At 32.3% G+C, this 23,305-nt stretch overlaps 2 protein-coding genes across 3 annotated transcripts; both read left to right on the top strand.

The window, feature by feature from the left end:
- Nucleotides 1-2,771: 2,771 nt before the first annotated feature.
- On the top strand, nt 2,772-4,004 carry LOC114188505. The gene is made up of 4 exons (XM_028077078.1): nt 2,772-3,014; nt 3,094-3,198; nt 3,276-3,744; nt 3,997-4,004. The coding sequence occupies exons 1-4, from the start codon at nt 2,790-2,792 to the stop codon at nt 4,002-4,004; spliced, it is 807 nt and encodes a 268-aa protein (XP_027932879.1). The 5' UTR covers nt 2,772-2,789.
- A 7,961-nt stretch (nt 4,005-11,965) lies between these two features.
- LOC114188168 (U-box domain-containing protein 44-like) lies at nt 11,966-18,983 on the top strand. 2 transcript variants are annotated; one of them, XM_028076718.1, is made up of 5 exons: nt 11,966-12,514; nt 13,140-13,937; nt 15,685-15,991; nt 16,215-16,679; nt 17,706-18,983. In XM_028076718.1, the coding sequence occupies exons 1-5, from the start codon at nt 12,083-12,085 to the stop codon at nt 18,821-18,823; spliced, it is 3,120 nt and encodes a 1,039-aa protein (XP_027932519.1). In that variant the 5' UTR covers nt 11,966-12,082; the 3' UTR covers nt 18,824-18,983. The 2 variants fall into 2 exon arrangements, with proteins under 2 accessions (XP_027932519.1, XP_027932520.1); XM_028076719.1 differs by lacking the exon at nt 11,966-12,514 and adding an exon at nt 12,870-12,907.
- The last annotated feature ends 4,322 nt before the right edge of the window (nt 18,984-23,305 follow it).

Below are 23,305 nucleotides of genomic sequence, written 5' to 3'. Positions count from 1 at the left end.
GTAATTACTTGCCAATTTACTTATGTGTATGCTTATGATATAATTTTTCTTACCAAAAAAATTTTGCAGCAACATTATTGTTAGAAAACTTTGTATTTCCTGCCACTTTTTTTAGGATTTTTTTTTTTAAAATACTTCCTGCCACTTTTTTTAAGATTTAAAAAAAAATTACTTGCAAATTTATTTGTAATAAATTTTTGTCAACTTTTTTACCAATTTTTTTAAGCATAAAATTCTTGCTAAATTTACCACAATTTTATTGATTATTTGTAAATTTATTTGTGAATCATAATTTGTAAAAAAAATTTGTCAATATTTTTACCAATTGTTTTGGCATGAAGTTATATATACTTTAAAATTTGGCAGGAAACTGTTATAAAAAAATACAAACTTCTTGCGAATATTTATTTAATTTTTTTTCGTAGGAACCTAATACAAAACTTATTAAAAATTTATTTTATAAATTTTTTCATACAAAATTTAAATCAGCAGCAAACTTATCATTTAAAATGTTGTCGTAGGAAACTTTTGTCCAATTCTTTTATACTAAGAGGAAACGTGGCGTAAATTCTGCTTTTGCTTTTGTGTAAATACTCAGAGTATAACAGGAACTTAACATTTACACAGGAAACTCCTCTCAACATCTTTCTTTTGCTTTTGTACACCACTCTCTCGCACTCCACTTTCGATTTCTCTCTCGCGCTCCACTTTTGTGTTCCTCTTTCGTTCTCTATTCTCGTGATCCGTTCTTGTGCTTTCGTGCTTTTTGCTCTAGACGTTGTTCTCGCAAAATCACGTTGCTTTCGTACTCTCGTGGACTCTCTTACTCTCATTAATAGTAAGATTCTCAATTGTTCAATCGCATATTATTTCATTCTCGCAATCTCATCACCTCTATTTCTTCTTTTGCAGAAAATTGCTTTCAGATCATAGTGTGTTACACACAAACCCTAGAAATTATTCATGTAATGTTTATTTGGCTTTGGACCTAGAAATTATCCTTGTGCACGGTTTCCATTCTTTTATTTTTAATTTAATTTTTGTTTTAGTTGACTAATCTACATATTATCAATTTAATATAATTTAAAACTTATAGAATAAGAACTTAATAAAATTTCAATTTGACATTGTGACTTTTGCTTGTATATGTTGATTTTCAGGGTTTATAGTAGGATTTGGGCTCAAGCAATGGTAGCATATATATAAACATTGGTAGTTACTACTCGGCTGGAAACCTCTTGGGATTCTTATAGGCTGGTTGTTGTCTTCGAATATTATTGTAAGTCTACCATGTCCTACCATGTCTCACTCTACTGCACCGTAGACACTTGAATGTTCCAATTCACTATTACATAAATTAAAATAATGGTTCTAATGATTTAAGTAGTGATGCTAATTAAGCAGTTTGTTGATGCAAATAACAACAAAGCGTTTTTCTTTAGTTATACGAGTTTTTCTTTATTAAAATTCACCAGCTACCTTTTTTTATTCTACTATTGTGTATACTCACCCTTTATAGCTTTTGTTTGTTGATGTATGGAGGCCTTCCCCTGTTCATTCTACTAGTGGAGCATGTTATTACATTGCTTTTGTTGATGTTATTTTTAAGTTTATTTGGTTTTATCTTCTTCATTCATCTCCATTTCTTACTAATAATGGTATTTTGCATTGCCTAATATGCTCTCACACTCATTTGTTGAGAGAAAACACTGTCACATCATTGATACTGGTTTTTCTCTACTTGCTGCTTCTAGTCTTCCTCTTAAATTTTCTTAATGAAGAATTGGCTAAAATTGCTTACATGCAACAGTCCCCTGGTTTTGTCTCCACTAATCCAAACTTTTGTTTTCCAACTTGAGCACTAGACAGAGGGTATGTGTTTCTCTGAATTGCATGTCTAGTTTATAGTAACTATGGTTTACATTGAAAGTTGTCAAAATTTCTCATAAACTATGCAAATGGTTCGGTCAATTATTATTGGCGGTGGAATACCTGAAACACATGTTTCCTTGTTTTTTATATGTTAAGGGTTGAGGCTTAGATAGGGTGGTGATTAATAATGTTAATGGATTTTATTCATCTAGCATTTAACCATTGAATCCATACAAAATCAAAAATGCTTCGAGTGGAATTTGATTTTGCTTTTCTGCTAGGCAATGTCAGTTGTTATTGTGGTTCTATAATTAGTTTCTCTACTTAAACTTTTAGTGGTTCCTGCGGCAATGCCTACTTTAGAAAACTAGACTTGGAAGCTAGACTAGACTTAAGCTTGTGATCCTCTTCTTTAGAAAAATAGACTTGAAATAGTACTTGGAGCTGATTTTAGAATATTTGTACATAACTACTTTGGATACGCATCTGACTTTTACTTGTACATTTATTGTTTCGTATCTAGAAGGTGTATTTAGCTGTTTTTTTTCTTTAGTCATGCTTGGGCTCTGTAGACCATTTAGAGAACCTTACAATTTAGCTTTTGATTTAATTTAATTATACTCTTGTCTAACTATTGTTGTGAATGAAACTAATTATGTACGTTGTAGATTTTAAAATATATATTATACACCTACTAAGCTCACTCGCAAGTTTTAAATTTCATTATGAGAATTGAAAGAAACAGTTTTGTTTTCAACTTTGGCAATAAGTTTTGCTTAGATTGTTAACAACTATCGAGAATAAGTTTTCATATTTTTGCTTTAGACATGTTTGGGCTTTATACACTACTAAAAAATCACTCATCACATAGTTTGTCGAATCATGTTATATAGGCTTTTGTCAAGCTAAGCAGGGAAATGTCTACACATCGAGAATGGATGTATAATAGGCTTCTTCCTGGTCGAGAGGCATACACAAATGAGTTTTTAAGTGGCCTTGAAGAGTTTATGGCTTTTGCTTGTCGACAACCAAATTTGAGTGAAGGAAAAATACGATGTCCATGCAAGGAATGTAAAAATGAGAATGGTGCATCTCTTCACACTGGTGGATCAATTCCTCATCGTTTGCATTGGAAGAGAATGGTAATATTATTTTATTATCATTTTTATAATTTAGATTCCAAAATTAATTATATTAAAGAAATTTCTTTATCAATTATAGAAGGAGGAGAAAGGAGCAAATCCATCATTAACTGAGTTTTATTTTCGTACGCATCGAAGAAAAAAGGACCAAAGTTGGGTTGGTCTTCATGCAAAATTGGCCTTTGTAAGTTTTCAATTGTTTACTTTGTTTTTATTGAGTTATTAATGTCTTTGTTTTCATTAAGTACTTTTCATTTGCAGGACAAATTTGAACAAAGAAAACGTGAGTTAACATCTCAAGGCAATATGGAGAATGCTAGTGATGGTGAACAATCCATTCACGAAAATCCATCTGATTGGGATATATGGATTGACTCAGTTGGTAAGAAAAAGGGAAGGGTATTTGGTCTTGGATCTGTGGGTAGAATGTTTATTTCAACCTCAAGTCAACAGTTACATTTTGAGGAAGTTGATACTTTAAGAAGTCAGATTCAAGCATTAAATGAATCATTACAAAGACAAGAAGAAGAAAAGGTAGAAATGAAAAGAGAGTTGCAAAAACAAAGAAAAGATAAAATAGAAATGAGAAAAGAGTTGACTGAGACAAAAAATCAAGTAATAGCTTTAATGCAACATTTAGGATATGTGGCATCCTCTTCTCATCAATCTTTATCATCTCCACATACCAATGAGGATGAGGATGACAACGATAGTGACCATACAGAAGATGGTGATAATTATTATTTTATTTTGTACTTAGTATATTAAGTTAATTTTGTTATTTATTGTATTACTTATTATATTTTATTTGAATTTGCAGAGAATACAAGGTTTTGATTATAGGTACAAATTTGATGCAATTGGTAGTACAAGAAAGTTTTAAAAGTCATTTGATGGATGTGTTCATTTAATTATTATTATTATTATTATTATGCAAATTATTAAATTTTATGACATTTGAATTTGTTTATGACTATTGCAGGTTATTGAAATATTGGAGGCAAATTTGGAGTATTGATATTATTGCAGGTTACTCAAATGGTAGTTTCAATTTACTTGGATATTCATTTCAACTTTGAAAATTCTTGGTTTGAAGACTCACAGAGTCAGTCAAGCATGAAGAGTATTCTTATCAAAAAAGCAATATGCTGAAAATTTTCTTGAGAGTAAATATTTCTACACTTTTTCTTGCACATTATTAGCTTCAGACCTTTCCTACAAAGGATGGGAGTGAAGAAGTGTGAATCATATTCCTTATACTAGAGTAGTCGACAACCTTAAGTATGTTATGGAATGTACTAAACCTAATTTAGCTTCTGTTGCATGGAGTAAAGATATATAAGATTAAAGATAGAGCTAAGAAGGTTGGTGTGCACTGATTTAGATTATGGTATTCATCTTGATTAAAGATCTCTTTCTTGGATATCTTTATTCTTTGTAGTTGTGCTATTAGTTAGAAAGTTATACATCAATCAAATGTTGTTGTATTATCTACAGTTATTCACCGGATCTTTCTCTGCCCAAATCTGAATATCTTTCTTTTGACAGGGAACTTTATAGTAATAATATAACTGGGAAAATCCCAATTGAGCTTGGGAGTTTGACAAACTTGGTGAGCTTGGATCTTTACTCGAACAAAATTACTGGTCTCATTCCAGAAGAATTAGGCAACCTTAAAAAACTATGTTTCCTGTATGAAATGCTTTCCTTGATTACTGGTCTTGATTACTAGTCTTGATTTATTTGATTTTGATTATTACATGTATGATTTGTTCTTTTGACTATTTTTTGTGTTTCTGGGCGTGTATTAGACACAATGATTGAGAGAAGGAAACTGTTCTTTTGATTATTATTTTTTGTATCTAGAAGGTGCATTTAGCTATTTTTTTTTTCTTTAGACATGCTTGGGCTTTGTAGACCATTTAGAGAACCTTACAATTTAGCTTTTGATTTAATTTAATTATACTCTTGTCTAACTATTGTTGTGAATGAAACTAATTTGTCAGAATGATAGGCATGGATTCTTCTCTCCAAGATTTGCACAGTCTGATGCAGATGGCAAGGACCAATTTGTTGCTTCTTGGAAAAGATTAAAGTATTATATGTTGCTTCTTGGAAAAGTTCCTTTAAACAAAGATATTATGACCTTTTGAGAGCCTTACTTTTATCTTATGTTTTTAATTTCTAAAGCTCAAATTAATAAAATTGTTTTCTGCATTATTTTGTCTACATTGTTGATCATTTGAGCTTAATCTTTTATATATTCATGATGCTCGTAGGTAATTTTGCAGGAATAAAGTTATAATGTCATTTTTAAAATTATTGTAATTTGTTTGATATATTTTGAAGAATATTTTAAAGATTTGAAATAGCTTATGTAAAAATTTATTAACTTTTCATGAATTATGTTATTCAGGATCATTTATTTGGTCAAAAAGCTAAATAGACGTAGAAAGTATTTTGTTTTTTTATTTAATTAATATATGGTATTGATAATAATAAAATAAATAATTTTTTTACAAATTATTTTGTCAATTAAAATAATATGAAAACAAAAATTATATATTTTTTAAAATTTATAAAAAATTTCTTGCGAATTTTCTTACAAAATTATTGGTAGAAAAATATTCATACAAATTCATTTTCGCAAAAAAATTACCTGCAATTTTTTTAGTAATAAATTACCTGCGAATTTAAAATACGCAAAAAAATTACTTGCGAAATGTAAATTTGCAAGAAAAAGTACTTGCGATTTTTTAGATTGATTTTTTTGCAGGAAAAATTATTGTGAATATTTTTCACAAAAAAATTTGCAAGAAATTTCCTGCGAATTTTGAAATTCCCCAATAACTAATTACCCACGAAGGTATTACCTACCGATCAAAATTTATAAGAAAATTGGCAGGAAACACTTTTCCTGCAAATTTTTGTAAAAAATCTGCAAGAAATTTTTCATGAAATAGAGAAAATTCTAGTAGTGCATATTCTTCGCTACCACATAGAGGTCCACAATGTTTTTATAAAAATCTAATTGCTCAAGTGTTATTTGGTCACTTAAATAATAAATACTAACAAGTTGAGTGAAGTTTTGAAAACAATTTTAATGTAACAAATAGAATACCATTCATTAAAGTATTAAGTACCATAAAGTGATTTAGTATATTATTTTGATTAGAGATTACAAAAATAATTGTAGCTGAGCACATATGTAGATAACAATTATTATAGATAATTGTACTTTCGGATAGCGAGTTATAAATGAATTGGGTACGAATATCATATTATCTGTATCCATTATTAAAATTAAAATTAAATTTATATTTTATTAGTTAAATTTAATTAAAATTAAATTTTAGTTTATATTTTATTAGATTAAATTAAATTAAAATTTAAATTTAAATTAAATTTATATTTAATTTAATTAATATTTTATTTTACATTTTGTTTGTAATTTAATTTTAAAATTTTATAAAATATATTTTTTTAAATATTTACAGGTATCCGTAAGTATTTTTTAAACGGATATCCGCACGAGTAATGGAATAGATAACAGGTAAATTTTTTTATTACAAATTGGATTGCAGGTAGACATTATCCATATCCACACCGATCCATTATCATCCCTAACTTCAACAAATAAGTCATATAAATTCAGTAAAATAAAATCAACAAACTTTACTTTATCTTACTTAAGTATTTCAGTTCAAATAATTTACATAATATATAATAAGAAAATGCATTGATGTGAGCATGTTATGTTGATTTGAATAAATTTTAAGTAAGATACTTGAAATGATACGTTCAATTATTTTGCTTTTTGTTTTACTTGCTATCTAAATCACATAAATCAAGACATATTATTAAAACAAATTAAGAGTTTTTTTTATAGCATAGTTCCATATACTTAGTTATATAATATTAATACAATAAATTTACCGTATCTTATGAATCCGAAATCCATATAGACCAAAAGTAAAAGTAGCAAGAATTAATTATTAGTTTGCAATAAGACATACTTAACATACACTCTTAGAAGGCATTTGTTTATTTTTGGGTTAAATATGTTTTTGTCCCTCAAGTTTCAGCGAATTTTGGAATTAGTCTCTCATCAAAACTTTTGACCAATTTAGTTATTCATCTTTCAAAATGCATGAATTTATTCCTTTTAACCAAATTTTGTTAAGTTTATCTAACGTTTTAAGCGCATTTCATGATAATATTTAAATTATTTACACTATTTGACACATTTTTGCTTCAATGTTAACTTAAATACTATCATGAAATGTGTTTGAAATGTTAGATAAACTTAACAAAAATTGGTTAAAAGGACTAAATTCACACATTTTGAAAGATGAAGGACTAAATTGGTATAAAGTTTTGATGAGGGACTAATTCCAAAATTCACTGAAATTTGAGGGATCAAAAACATATTTAACCATTTATTCTTTTTGTGTCCATTTTGAATGGATTGCTTTAACTAATCTTGTGGAAAGATAATAAGTATTAAATAGAGATATTTTGGTATGAAAATGTAATCTTTTGAACAGAAAAAATGACATGAATTGCTGAAGAAGCAGTTCTACTTTCTACTTTTCTTGGGAGGCTACTCTAATTGCCTTGTGAAGATTAGAAAAATGAAAATTGTACCTTTTAAGGGCAACATAGAAAACTAATGCAACGAAATCAACACATTGCACGTTGTGGAAATATTTTGGAATTGGCAACTTGTCATTAACACTTTGCCATATTTAGTTGGTTTCAATTTGACTGATCCTAAAAGTTCGGAGAACACTCCAAATGTTGTCCACTTCTCATTGGACACTCTTGTCCCCATGAGCGTGGCAGCAGCTAGTCCTTTGAATTTTCTCATAATTACTGTCTTTCTTTCTTTTTTTTAACAAGTGGAGTTTATTTAAGGTTTTTTATCCCTTCAAAATTACTTACAATTACTTTCTTTGTTCTTTTTTTCTTCTTCTAAAATGTAGTTTAAGCTTCCTTTCAACAAGTTAAGAAATTTCATAAATTTTTAATTTAAGTAAATTACTCATTCTTATCGAATATAAATATAAATAAATTGTAGTTTTCATGCGATAATAATTCATTATGTAATAATAATTCATTATAGAAAATTATTTTAGGATCTTAAGATTCATGAGTTTCATTCATTACATAAATCATAAGAGAATATTAACCTTGATTCATGAGATATCTAATAAAAATGAATTCTTCAATCTTTATTCTTCAACTTCCTTTTTCAAATTAAATCCTTCAAACTTATTTTTTCAGTCTATCTCTTTGTCTTTTTTTCTCCTCTCACACTCTCTTTCTTGATGACTTATGGTGAAAGAACCTCATGGTTAGAAATAAAACCTTAATCAACGTTCATCAAGTTGGACGAGACTTTATTTTATCTTATAAGTTATTTTAGTATAACTTTCCACAATAATCAGTTCGTCCTTATATTTTATTAAACACACCTACCCATCATAATATTTCAAATAAGTCACATGATAGAATTAATTCATCAATTATTTTTCACAATAAAATTTCTATCATATTCCTATCCTGTTGGGAATTGGTATACATATAACTGCACCTGTATTTATTCATTTATTGTTATGAATATTAATTAAATATTTTTATTATGAAAGATAAAAATCACAATATATATATATATATATATATATATATATATATATTATCAAGTATTTGATATCAAAATGATGCACATTTTGTTTTATTTAAAATTAAATATAAAGAAAGATATTAGAATTGTATAAATGTCAAATAAGAACATCACTTAATAATGGAATAAAGGTCAAATAGTTATAAAAAAATTAAAAATATCAAATGTGTCACTTAAAAATAAGTTAGGAGGCTAAGGACCTAACAAAAATTAATAAAAGTTTTTAATATTTTTTAATAAATTAAAAATGTTTTAGTAAATGGTAACGATACAAATATGTGCATATTCATAATATTCATCGTACTCAATTTAAAAATTAGTATTATCTAAAACTCATACACCTCTTACCCAATCAATAGAGAATTATATGTTAATGAGTTTTGACAATACTCATAATTAGAAATATTCATTTTTCATCCCTAATAAAAAATGAAAGTCACGAATAAAAATTAGATTCATTTCTTATTTTATTATAAAATGTTTATTTATCATTTCTTATTTATGAAAATAAATTGACTATATATGAATTAACAAGAGAAGCTAATATTATAATTGAAAATATAAGTTAGTTTTGTAGTTTTAGAAAGATATAAAATTAGAATTCTCTTTTAAAGTAAGAAGTTAAAAGAAAAGGAATAATAAAAAAGGAAGAAGTGGCATAAGATTTTCCCACATAATTCAATCAAAGAAGGCTTTCTCAATTCTCATCAATGGTTCACTGACCCTAATATTTCCTAATTTTGGCAAAAGAAGGTCACATAATCCAAATGAGAAAATGCCGCAGGATTATAAACGGGCCAACAAATTTTGTTAAATTTGTAGAATCAAAGCCACTATAGGATAGACACGCAAATAAATTTGAACGTGTCAAAGATATGCAACTCTAATTAGACCCTTAACACTTTCTTCCAAAGTCGTGCATTAAGGGCACGAGTTTTAATTTTATACATTCAATTGAAAATGTCGTTGAGGGGGCAGCACAACTTTTTATATAAACATAGTTTAACCGAAATAAAATGATTTTTAACGAATAAATTTTAATAAAATATTATTATCCTTAATCGAATTCGTGTTTTTTTTTTTTCACAACTTTTATATAAACATAATTTAACTTAAGTAAAATTATTGTTTAACAATTAAATATTAACAAAATATCATTGTCCTTAATCAAATTTGTGTTTTTTTCACAACTTTTACTTACAAAAAATAGAAATGGAAATAGTTCATCCTTTATGTTAAGAAGAAGGCTTGTAACCTGGTTTAGTTTCACAAAATTAATTTATAAGGTGAGGTTTGCATCCATTCATATACTATAAACTCGTCTTATCTCTAGTCGATGTGAGCTCTTCAAGAGAGTCTCTTATACCGAGATATATACATTTCAAAAATAAGACTAGACATTAATGAATGATTTGATAGCAATGAGATAGAAGATGACACAATAAATCAAATAAACAACAAATTTTGTTAAAATAATATCAAACTAATAATTTTGATACCTATATTAAGAAATGATTTAAAACTAACTTAATTTTAAAAAATAACTTATATACTAAAATTTATTCTTTTATATACTATAAACTCAACCCTACACGGCTTCGATTCAACTCCGAAAGGTCTAAAAAAAATTGTGTGCTTGGAACACTTCTTTAACTAAAACTATTCCCAAAATCTATAATAATTTTAAAATATGTTCATTTTGGTAATTTTATATTTTTTAAGTCCACCCATCTTATAAAAAACTGAGTTTTTATCAATATTATAAGAATAAAGAATAACTTTTAATTTTTCACTAAATATTTTCTATAAATACAAAACTTTTATATATATATATATATATATATATATATATATATAAATCAACTTCATATTTTACTTATTTTAATATTTGGGTGAAAAATTTAAGACATAAGTTATGTGAATAAAATTAATTTACTACAAGTTATCTTTTTAAAGTAAAACAAGAAGAATACGTAGAAAACTTTACTCTATAAAGATTTTTTTTCTTCTGATCATTAAACATCTTCAACAAAAATAGTCACAAAAATTTATTAAACAAAAAAGATAAAAAAATTAAATGTCACGTCTTCAATTCAACCATATCGGCAAGTTGACGTGAATGCAGTCAATGATCACGCTTAATAATGCAAGTTCCCCGTTAGCTACGTTACTATCCCGCACTAATACACTCGCTACACAGCAAAACTATATTATATATTTTATTAAATAAAAAATAAGTATATTTTATATCTTGAAAATATAAAATACATTTTTTTATTATTATAGTTTTTGCAAATGTAATGTTTCTAAAATGTTCTGATTATTAGTAATTGGTTATGTCACACTTTGCAGTGCTCCCAGTTGATTTATGTTTTATTATATTTATGTCATCTCTGTAGATTCTTTCCATAATTTTTTGTTTAGAAAAAGAAAAAAACTTCATCTGAATTAAAACTCACACATAAATTAATTTATAAAATTCTATCATACATCTTCAAATATTTAACCTATATCTGTTTTTAATTTACCATATTCCTGTTGTTAGTTAATCATCGTTATTCTAGGAAGTTTTACGATTAATAAGTAAAATTATACTATAATTTTTATTTTTATTCTTTATTTTTTGACGTAAGATATTAATTTTTTTTTTAAAATAGTATACATTAATTAGTTCACATTAAGCAAATAAAAGATTGTTTATTTTTAATGTGGTTTAGGATAGGTTATTAATTTTTAAAACATAAATAATAATATATTAATTAATAATCCACATTAATCATATCAAAATCAAAAAATCGAAGACAGAGAGTTACAACATTGGAGACTCAATATAATATAATAAAGATTTAAATATCTTTTTGTCCTCATCTTCGTAATGTTTGTTGCGGATGATCCTCATTTGACAGAATGTTTAAAATAGTTCTCATTTTTACCGAATGTTTAAAATGATCCTTATTTTCGTAATTTGTGTTTTATTTGGTCATTTCTTGTAACGTCGTTAAATCATTAACGGAGCATTGTACAGGTGACACGATTTGTATGTACCAGTACAATGCTTCGTTAATTATTTAAATGACATTACAAAAAAGACCAAATAAAACACGAATTGTGAAAATGATGATCATTTTAAACATTCGGTACAAATGACAATCATTTTAAACATTTTATCAAAATGAGGACCATCCGCAACAAACACTACAAAAATGAGGACAAAAAGGTATTTAAACCTATAATAAATTGTAATTTAGAAAAGTCAACGGTAAGACTGAGATTAGTCAAAGTCTTGACCTTCGTTCTTCTTCTTTGTTCTTCACATTCTTCTCAAATTCTGTGTATCATTTCGATTTCATTCCATTCTCACACACAACCCAACCATGACACTATGTCCATCCACCATTCTCCGCCCTCGCCGCCCACCCTTCAATCCATCCGCCGCTCTCTCTCCGATATCTCTTCCCCGCCGTCAGACCACCGCCCCTTCGACACCCCCCGCCGCTTCGCCGCCTTTGCCAACCGCCTTTCCCAACTCCTCCTCCCCCCACTTCCTCAATCTCCCCCTGTCCACACCGCTCTCAAGGGACTCGCCACCGAGCTCTCCAAGGCCGCCGAAACCCTGTCCGTCTACAACAACGGCAGCAAGATTCTCGTCCTCGTCGGCTGTAAATCCCTATGCTCCTCCCTTCAAGAACGCGCCGTAGCCATTGCCGCCTGGCTCGCACTCCTCGCTTCCGCGCTCCCATCCGGCGACGGTGATGATGACCTCCGCAAGAAGGTCTCCGACCTCGCCAGAGACATGAAGCTCGCACAGTTCAGAGTACCTTCTCTTTCTCTACGTCTTTTTCTTTTAAAACTCAAATAGTTAATTCACTTACGAATTTAGAACTTGAACTTATTTAATATAATTCTTAAAATTACACTATAATTACTTTTGTTTTGTCATATAACTCTGCTATTAACACAAAATTAATGCAATATTCCAAGTCACTAAAATATAAACGATTTTAGTGTCATTACTATTAAAATTGAATTTTAACATGCATGTCTTATGAAGGTAAAAAAAATAAATTATATTATTAAACAACTAAAAATCTTTTCTCATATTCTCATATGATTTTTGAAGGAGTTATTTAAGTTTATTTATCAACGACGATTTATGGATGAATGATAGTATTCAAAATAATGCATTGATCACAGTCAATATAGTATGGTATGGATACTAGATAACCACCTCCTTTTACCATACTGTCGTGGATTCAATATTTAAGTCTGACTGTACAGAAAAACAGGGATGTCTACGCCGCAAGGATTAGTGTCTGATTCTTGGGCATACCTTTAATTTTGATTTTTGTCTAAGTTAGGCTTAGAATTTTAAGGATTAATGTTGTGTATTATTCGGGTTTATAATGTATTTTAGTGACTAATATGGTGTTTGATGATAGGTCTCAGAGAACGAAGAGAGGGTTTGGTGTACGCTGGAAAAAGAAGGAGATGGAAGAGACAGCAGTAAAGCGGTGCAAAGTGGTATTGTCATGGATTTGGCTCGTGCTTTGGGGTTTGACCCTGGTGATCGTGCTGAGTTTTGTAACCAGGTGAAGCTCTTCAAAGGTGATCCTTTTAGATCCCATTCTGTACCTGAGAGAAGGGTGTTGGTGTCCTTGGAGAGAATTCTTAGTAACTGGTCTGTGGACCCTGTCACTGTGACCCCCAATTGGGACTTTGAAATTGCTGAAGATGCTGCTGCTCCTGTTTTTCCATTTAAGAGTTTTCTCTGCCCCTTGACCAAGGAAGTCATGAGGGACCCTGTGGTTGTTCTGGAGTCTTCTCAGGCCTATGAGAGGGCTGCTATTGAGTACTGGTTTGAACGGTGCATTCAAGATGGCCGCGATCCCACTTGTCCGGTTACTGGCACGGTTCTTAAGTCCTTGGAGCTGAAACCTAATATTGGGTTGGCTGGGGCAATTGAAGAGTGGGTTGGCAGGGTTATCGATTATCAAATCAAATCTTCAGTGCAGTATCTGAGTGAGGAATCCTTGTCTGTTGATCATGTTGAGCTTGCTCTGGATCATGTTTATAAGGTTTCTGAAGAGCACCCCTCTAGCAGATACATAATCAGAAATGCTGGTGTTGTGCAGTTGATAGTAACCCTGCTCAGTAATAACTCCAAAACTATTGGATCACGTTTGAGAACCAAAGCTCTAACGACTTTACTTAGCATGGCCAAGGATGAAGAAAGCAGGGTCAGTTTAAGTTATCTTTCTGTGCTTATTTTTGAATCTTTTGTTTCTTTAATTTTCTCAACAAATTAACAAAATAAGATTATGCTAGTGTCACCAACCAATATTTCAAAGTGCCATGACGAGTTATGGAAAAGTAAAACAGGACTATGTTCAAATCATATAAATAGTTTTGCTTGCTGCATTTCTTTCCTTTACAGGATACTGATAATTATTCCGTGTTACACAAGTTTCTTAAATTTGGACGATTATTTTTCCTTAGGTTCTCATACTTCATGTTGTTGTTCTGTATTCACCGTCTACAACTCTTCTAAACCAGGCATCTATAATTTATCGTCAGCAAGAATAGTCACATAGTAAATTAAAAACTAAATTATTCATTTGATCCCTTCAGTTTAGACTTATAGCAGTGTTGGCCTTTTAAATTTATTTTTTTAGCTAATTATGTTTTTATATTTTTTTAATTAGGAAAATTTGGTTATGTTGTCATTTTTCTCCACCTTGAAATCCATATTATATGCAAAACATGCAATCACACAATATGTACTACTTTCTTGAAACCCTATCAAGTAAACTACAAAACCATTTACAAACCATTCGGAAGAGAAACATCTTGGAGAGTTCTTGAAAGCTAGAAGGAATGATTATAATTGTTTAAGACTTGATAATTCTGCAATATGCAGAAAAACTTTTATATAAACTGATTGAAGTGATCTAGCCGATTATAAAGATAATGAATTATATTGTTCAGAGTGAATATGGAAACTTAATATGAACATTCTAATCTGTTATACCTAGACATAATTGATTATCTACAAAGCTTGTATTTGACCCAAATTCTAAATAATCGATTACTACATATTGATAATCAATTATCTACCTTATGATAATGAACTGTTTATGAAAGCACGACAATGTGCAAACACAAGATACTAATTATATTTTAAAGTAATCGATTAATATATTCAAATCGCTATTCAGAAGATTTTGGAAAAGATTTAACTTTTTCTCAAAGGCGTGGAATGAATATGAATTGCATAAACTAAAGAATATTAATTGCATAAACTGATGCAGACTGAGAGTAATGCATCAATAATTCACATTAACACATGAAAGCAACTCACAATAGCTTATTGGTACATCATCAAAAACCAACCATCATTCTAAAAAATTTTCAAACCTTCAAGGGCTTTGATAAACAAAACCAAGCTAATTTAATTTATCGAATTTGTGATGATTTTGAGTGAAAAAATAAAATTTGAGGGATTTCAGTAGAAGAAAATTGACAAGAAAGAAGATCAAGTTTATTTATTTTAAAAATAGAGTCCTAATTGACTTTAAAACAACTTGAGTTGAGAGACTAACATGTAAAAGTACAATTAAGCCCAAATTAAGTCTAACTAGTATCAGTCCTATATGATGGATGACTGCATGCGGAAGTGAGTAAAAAACATCATTACATAGTTGTTCTTGTGGCTTCAATTTCAAATGTTCTCCGATATATATATCTTTGAAAATCGTATTTTTCTTTTTTTTCTCTTCCTAGTGGAAAACTGAGTACTGATTTTGCATTATCAATGACAGACAAATTACCCAAAAACAAAGCAAGCTTTAAGAAATTATTTACATTGACGTTGATGCCAGCCGTTGCTTTTTGGGCTTTACACTTTTCCGTTGGTTTCTTGGAACGCCTGCCTTTTTCGGTACATATGAAATACTGTTCCTAATGCAATTTCTTACTCTCTGCTAGAAAATAATGCTGGAACGGGGTATCACTAGGTTGGCCGTACATAGTCTTATTGGGAGCTCTACGAAGGAGAGAGAATATGCTACCAAGTTATTACTAGAATTCTGCAATGATGAAGATTGTTGTGCAAGAATTGCATCAGAGAAAGGTGCTTTAGTTCTTCTCTCAAGTATAGCAGGAAATATGGAGTATCCGTCTTTGTCAAAATTAGCTGAGGAAGTCTTGAGGCTGATGGAGAGGGTAGAGGATAATGTTCAATGTTTGGCAGCAGCTGGAAGATTTGGACCATTGATCTCACGATTACATGATGGTATGTATGTATGACTTCTGCTGTCCCTTATGGAGTAGATGCTAATGATTATTTGTTAAAAATATATCAGTTGAAGGATTTTTTGTAGATATTTATCCTTTTGTATTGGTTAAATATAGGGCCATAAAATAAACTTTTGGTGATGTTTGAACATGGGTTTTGGTAAACATTTAAGGTTGAGTATATAAATTATAATTTATAATTTTGCCACATTCGGGAGCAGGTTCTGTTGGTGTGAAGATAGATATGGCTTCTCTGGTGGGAAGGATGACCTTGACAAATAGCTGTAAAGAACAAATTGCAAGGCAAGGCGCTCGAGTATTTGTGGAACTTCTGTCTAATCAAGAAGGAAGGGGACCGAGTCTGCAAGCATTGTATAATTTGTCAGGATTGGATGGTAATGCAAGCATCCTTATTGAGTCTTCAGTCCTTCCATCTCTTATAGAAGTTTTATTTGATAAGGAGGATCCATCTCATGAGCTGAAGTCATTAGCTGCTTCAACAATTGCTAATATTGTATCTAAGCCAGGGCATTGGGAATTAGCATCTGCTGACAAGGATGGAAACCCAATGCATTCAGAAATTATTGTTTTAAGACTTTTGGGGCTTTTAAACTGTTTGCCTTCTCAGTGTCAAGTGATAGTTCTTCGCATTCTTTGTGGTATTACATTATCTCCTCAAGCATCAGGTAATTTATATCAGCTAGCATTAAGTTAATAGGATGATTGTGCTCTCTGGCACTTCTTCATGAAGGCATTAAAATTTTTCTTGAGTTTACAACCTCAACCTCTCATCTGTTTAATTTGGTATTCGGTTTTAATTTCCTCATTAGAATTGAGATGTACAAAAGAGTTTAATGATCTGGCCTTGTAATTAGGTGAGAACTGCACCATTTGATATTTACACTAAACTTTTTTTTATGGTTCTACAATCAATGAATATTCAAGCTGTTTTGTGGCACCTCCCTGGAAGTTAGTATTCGGAGATTATACCACTGGAAAGAAACCAGTTACTTCTTTTGAAAAAGTGCACTTGTCTTTTGGTGTGTCTTGATGTTCAATTAAATGACTTCCCCTCAATTCCTATTTTTGGTTACGTTTTTATTCCTTTGAATTTGTTAATGTTGAGAACAACTGTTTTAATCATTAGGTCTTTGTTGCAGAGAAAAATTGCATTTACAAGTAACTTTTAATTGCATTACAGCGAACGTCAAAGTTTCTCAAATCCAAATATCTAAAGTTTATGTTCTAATCCAGAGTTTGTGTGCGTGGCTGCGTTCAAATATATTTAGTTACATTTTATTCGTTTTGATTTTCTGAAGTCAAAACTCAAAATAACTGTAGCAACTATCAGATTTTTATGCCAGAAAACTTTTGCAGAAATTGCACATTTCTTGAAGTAATAGTTTCAACTTTCAACAAGCCCAAATATTTGAAGTTATATAGGCTCCATAGTTCTAGTTTCATGTAATTATTGATGTTTTCTTTTCTGTTATTTTCGTTTCTAGATGATGATTTAATAATTTTTCTCCATGATTTTCTTTCTTAAATAGTTTTAGATGAGATTGGTTTAACAAATGGTATATGTGATAGTCATCCTGCTTCCGTGGTGGGGGATCTCGCATGTATTGTTTTGCTATGTGGAGTAGAAGGATCCATCTTCACACTGACATAATAGTTAATGATATTTTTTACATTTTGTTTCTCTTATGTAGAGTTAGTAGCAACTCATATCACGTCTAAGGGTGGCTTTGGAACGGTTATACCATTTCTGGAACATCCAGAAGTTGAACATAGAGTGTTTGCTTTTAAGCTCACAAGACTGCTATCTGAATGGTATAGTCAATACATTGGAAATGAGTTGAGACTTTCAAACAAGCTTACTATACTCAAAGAAAAACTGTTAAATAACCATTCTACAAGTGATGAGAGATCAGATGCAGCACAGATACTTGCCAATATTTCCCTCTCAGAAGGTGAAATACGGACACTTTTAGGAGGTAATTTTGTGGAATGGACTGCTGTTACTCTCAAGAACCAGCTGCGTGTTTCCAATGCAAGGTCTTCTCAGACTGCAGCAGGCATGCAGGAAGGTCTTATAGGTCTCTTGCTTCACTTCACAAGGAACCTTGATCAAGAAACTCTTAATATAATTAGAGAAAATCACCTTATGGCCATTTTCTGCGAGCAGCTGGATTATAGTTCAAAACCAAAGGTAAAACGACTAGCTGCTATTGGAATGAAAAACCTGTCTGAATTTGGAAGGTCAGATACTGCTAAGGACTCTAAATTACCATCTTCCAGTGGATTCTGTTCCTCCCTTGTGCTTGTGTGCGGGAGAGCCTCTAGTCAACCTTCCACATGTCCAATTCACAACCGTCCGTGCCATGAAGATAGTCAATTGTGCCTGCTTAAGAGCAATTGTATCAAACCCCTGGTTAGTATCCTCAATGACAGTGACACCGATGTTCAGCTAGCTGCAGTGGATGCACTTTCTACTCTAGTACTACTAGATCATACATCTCGCAGTTTCAAAAGAGTTGTTGATGAGCTTGAACATTTGGGTGCAGTTGATGCTCTTACTACTCTTTTTACTGAAGTTAGATCCGAAGAGCTTCGGGAGAAGACAATCTGGATGATCGAGAAGATATTGAGAGTGGAAAATATCAGCAATCGGTATGCACTCAATCATTCTCTTGTGAGAGCTTTGGTTGAAGCCTTTAAGCATGGCAATACCAACACAAGGAAACATGCTCAGGATGCTCTTACCCTCCTAAAGCAGTTATCAGGAGTTAGTGGAAAGACATCAAGTCAAACTCGAGTTAGGAGATAGCAAAAGTTGCATTTATTCAGTCGTTCAAATGTTGTATAAACAAACAACAATGTTTGCCCATTGTTTGTATAGAAGTCATAAGAGTTAAAGGACAGAAATGATTGTACATATCAACCATGTAATAATGACATTATAGGACTATGACGCACCTATGTGTAAACATTCATTTTGCAGGAGTTACTGTGTAATATATATGCACAAAAATTCCTATAATTCATATTCTCTTAACATAATTATATATGCATTAATCTTTGATTTCTAGCCATCATAATATTTAACTGTCTAATTAATTAAATAGAATATTTGAGTCATCTTAACACCATTACTCAAGTTAGACTATAATATCATATATTTCCAACTTGAATAAAGACTTGTTAAATGTCGTGCTTGTCACTCCTCCTTTAAGAAGGACATGATCTAATTACAATTCAGACTTTACAAAAGGAAAAGAAATTATTCCAGCTTCAAATTTTGCTTTAATAAAATGTCTATCAATCTTAACATGTTTTGTTCTATCATATTGGACAAGATTATGTGTAATTGTTATAGTTGATTTATTGTCACAATACAAATTCATAGATTGATTTGATTTAAAACCCAAATTTGATAGAACATTTCGTGCCCAAAAAAGTTACTTATCTCAAGTGTTATGCCTCTAAACTTTGTTTTAGCACTTGATCTTGTTACTACTGATTGTTTTTTACTCCTCTAAGTTACAAGGTTCACCTAACAAATGTAAAGTATCCATAGGTAGATCTTCTATCATTTTTTGAATCTGCCCAATCAACACCAATATACACTTCTACCTTTAGGTTTTCATGATTCGAGAATAAAATTCCTTTTTCCTAGAATAGACTTCAAATACCTCAACATCCTCTCAACGACATTCATACGAGGTTTGCGTGGGTCATGCATAAATTAAGTAATAACATTCACTGCATAGGTAATATTTGGACGTGTATGAGACAAGTAAATTAGTTTTCCCACTAGCCTTTGATATTTCCCTCTATCTATGCTAGCCAAATTTGATGAGAAAGCATATAATTATTCTTAATTGGAGTGTCAACTGGCTTACATCCAAGCAACATAATTTTGGATAGTAAATCAAGAATATACTTTCTTTGGTATAGAAAATTACCATGTTTTGATCTAACAACTTCAATACCCAAAAAATATTTGAGGTTTCAAAGTTGTTTCATCTCAAATTCAAATGCAAGCTATTTTTGAAAATTAGAAATCTCATCATGGTCATCTCCCGTAACTATCATATCATCTATGTTAGATGATATAATATTGTGTTTAATAGTTGGGCTCAACCCATTATGTATTTCTGGGATTTGGCCCATTATCAATATAAATAAATTGTGCTTTGTGTAGGGTTTACACAAGGGAGATTAATCCCAAAAATCCTATTTCATCTTATTTTACATGGTATCTAGAGCTTAGGTTAGTTTACTACAGCCACCGTCCCGCCGCCGCTTCTGCCGTCATCACTGTCGCCTCCGTCGCCACCGCCGCCTCCGCCGCCGCCGGAGCTGCAGTTTCGACCGACGACCAGACGGTTTTGTTCGTCTCGGCCAGGCGACTCCAACGCTGTAGAGATTGCCGCCATCGGAGTTCTCACGCGCCGCCGCAAGCTCCGGCAGCCGCCCCCTCTCCGCCGCGCGTGACGGCGCGTCGCCGATCGTTTTTTGCGCCGATCAACTTCGCCTGAATCGCCTTCTTGAGCTCTTTCTGAATCTGTGGTTGTTGTTTCAATCAGAGCACCTTGAATTTTTAGGGTTTCTCCCTTTATGGCTTCTTCCGCTGCCAATTCGGGTGTGTCATCTTCAAGCACTCCGCTGTCTGAACCCTCTGTTTATACCAACTACGTCAATGTGCATTTATCCATTGACAAGTTGGATGGCACAAATTACGCGACATGGGCATCCGATATCAAACTTTGGCTCAAGAGTCAAGGATATGAAGATCATCTCACCCAGAGTGTAACTACAGTTGTTGCAGAGGAAGTTTCCTGCTGGACGAAAATTGATGCCCAATTATGCATCGTCATTAAGTCCACCATTAACTCTTCGCTGAAACAAATGTTTCGTTCATATGAAACATGTTCAGACGTTTGGGCACAGGCCAAGTTGTTATACACCAATGACACTCAGCGTCTTTATAGTGTTTGTCAGGATCTTTTCACGGTTGTTGCTCCACAGAGTCCTGGACCCATGGCTGAATATTTGGGCAAAATTCATGCCCTTCTGCATGAGTTTAATGAGTTATTGCCTCCGGCCTCCACTCCAGCTGAAGAACTTGAGCAACGGTCAAAGTTCTTTATGTTGTTGGAATTACATGGTCTTTCTGATGAATATTCCCATGTTCGTGACCAGATTTTGGGGTCTCCTGTTGTGCCCAACTTCACTGCTACTAGTTCTGCCCTTTTACGTGTGTCAAGAAAACAAATCATTGATACATCTACTTGTGCTGATGATTCCTCAGTCTTGGTCTCTCAGCGGGATGATCACAATCGTTCTCGCAAGCCGGGAAAGGGACAACCCAAGTGTGACCATTGTGGCAAATTAGGCCACAAGATTGACAAATGTTATGCTCTACATGGACGTCCTCCTCGGTCTGCTGCAGTAGTTCATTCTGATCCTCCTCCCCGATCAGCGACTGTGGATTCTGCTTCATCTGATACCGTAGGGCACCCTGCCATTTTCAATGACTTTCTCAAATGGTATGAGGAACGTCAGAGTTCTAGTTCCACTACATCTGCCTCTGTTGCACGCAGAGGTACATCATTCATTGGCCTGACTCACTCTGATTCTCTTAGTCCTTGGGTTCTTGACTCAGGCGCCACAAACCATATTACTGGTAACAAATCTTTGTTTTCTTCTTTGTCTTGTCCGGATCATTTACCCTCAGTTACAATGGCTGATGGGTCTAGAGTCTCATCTCATGGTGTTGGTACTGTTAATATTTTTCCATCCATATCCATTGATCATGTTCTTTATGTTCCTGGGTCTCCATTCAATTTATTATCTGTCAGTCGGCTAACTCGTTCTCTTGATTGTATTATTTCCTTTACCAAAGATTTTGTTTGTTTACAGGACCGGAGTTCGAGACACATGATTGGCACCGGATGTGAGTCTCATGGTCTGTATCATCTTCGTCCTCCTTCACATGTTGGCGCAGCTATGGAATCACCATCCCTTCTTCATGCACAATTTGGTCATCCCAGCCTTGCCAAACTACAACAACTTGTCCCCAGCTTGTCCAAGTTATCTAGTTTGTCGTGTGAGTCTTGTCAATTAGGAAAGCATAGTCGTAGTTCGTTTCCTTGTAGTGTCTCACAATGGGCTTTGTCTCCTTTTGCATTAGTTCATTCGGACATTTGGGGACCTAGTCGTGTTAAGTCTACTTTAGGTTTTCAGTATTTTGTTACTTTTATTGATGATTATTCAAGATGTACTTGGTTATATTTAATGAAAAATTGTTCTGAGTTGTTCTCTATTTTTCAATCATTCTTTCATGAAATTAAAACACAGTTTGGGGTTTCTATTCGAAATTTGCGGAGTGATAATGGTCGTGAATATCTCTCTCAATCCTTCAAACATTTTATGGCTTCTCAGGACATTCTTCATCAAACATCATGCGCTTATACACCCCAACAAAATGGAGTGGCTGAGCGCAAGAATAGGCACCTTATTGAAACAACTCGCACTCTTTTAATTCATGGTGCAGTTCCTTCACATTTTTGGGGTGATGCGGTTCTTACTGCTTGTTATCTTATTAATCGCATGCCTTCTTCAATCTTGCATAACCAAGTTCCTCATTCTATTTTATTTCCTCACGACCCTCTTCACCCTTTACCTCTTAAAGTCTTTGGGTCCACATGTTTTGTTCATGATTTTAGTCCTGACTTGGATAAGTTATCTCCGAGAGCCCACAAATGTGTCTTCTTAGGATTCCCCCGCTCACAAAAAGGGTATAAGTGTTTCTCTCCTTCCCTCAACCGTCATTTTATCTCCGCTGATGTCACCTTTGACGAGTCTTCTTTTTACTTCACACACCCCTTTTCTCGTTGTGAGCCACCATCTACTACTACTATAAATATTCCTGTTATGTGTGATCCTACTAGTGTGCCCACTTCCAATGCCACCTCGGATTCTCCTCAGCCACCTCCGAGTGTACCTATTACGGATAGACCACCTCTTCAGGTTTATAGCAGAAGACATCATTGCCAACCACCAACACATGACTCACATCAAGTGTCGAGTTATTTGTCTCCTCCGGTTCCAATAATCGAGTTTGATCTTCCCATTGCCCTTCGTAAAGGTATGCGTTTTACCCGTAATCATTCCCCTCATTATGCTGCTTTGAGTTATCATAGAATCTCTCCATCTTTCTATACATGCCTTTCGTCTATTTCCTCTTTGTCAATTCTAAAATCTTTAGGTGATGCATTAGCCCACCCTGGTTGGCGTCAGGTCA

The sequence above is a fragment of the Vigna unguiculata genome, chromosome 6 (genome assembly GCF_004118075.2).
Source record: "Vigna unguiculata cultivar IT97K-499-35 chromosome 6, ASM411807v1, whole genome shotgun sequence".
NCBI classification, from domain to species: Eukaryota; Viridiplantae; Streptophyta; class Magnoliopsida; order Fabales; family Fabaceae; genus Vigna; species Vigna unguiculata.
Note: the sequence above shows the minus strand (reverse complement) of the source record. Positions and strands in the feature narration are given on the sequence as shown.

What these genes read in the sequence shown, in the direction of transcription:
- LOC114188505 (XM_028077078.1), top strand. Translation starts at nt 2,790, where the DNA reads ATGTCTACACATCGAGAATGGATGTATAATAGGCTTCTTCCTGGTCGA. An exon ending in GTTTGCATTGGAAGAGAATG is followed by an intron (nt 3,015 to 3,093) that starts GTAATATTATTT and finishes TATCAATTATAG; the next exon opens with AAGGAGGAGAAAGGAGCAAA. An exon ending in TTCATGCAAAATTGGCCTTT is followed by an intron (nt 3,199 to 3,275) that starts GTAAGTTTTCAA and finishes TTTCATTTGCAG; the next exon opens with GACAAATTTGAACAAAGAAA.
- LOC114188168 (XM_028076718.1), top strand. Translation starts at nt 12,083, where the DNA reads ATGTCCATCCACCATTCTCCGCCCTCGCCGCCCACCCTTCAATCCATC. An exon ending in TGAAGCTCGCACAGTTCAGA is followed by an intron (nt 12,515 to 13,139) that starts GTACCTTCTCTT and finishes GTTTGATGATAG; the next exon opens with GTCTCAGAGAACGAAGAGAG. An exon ending in GATCTCACGATTACATGATG is followed by an intron (nt 15,992 to 16,214) that starts GTATGTATGTAT and finishes ATTCGGGAGCAG; the next exon opens with GTTCTGTTGGTGTGAAGATA.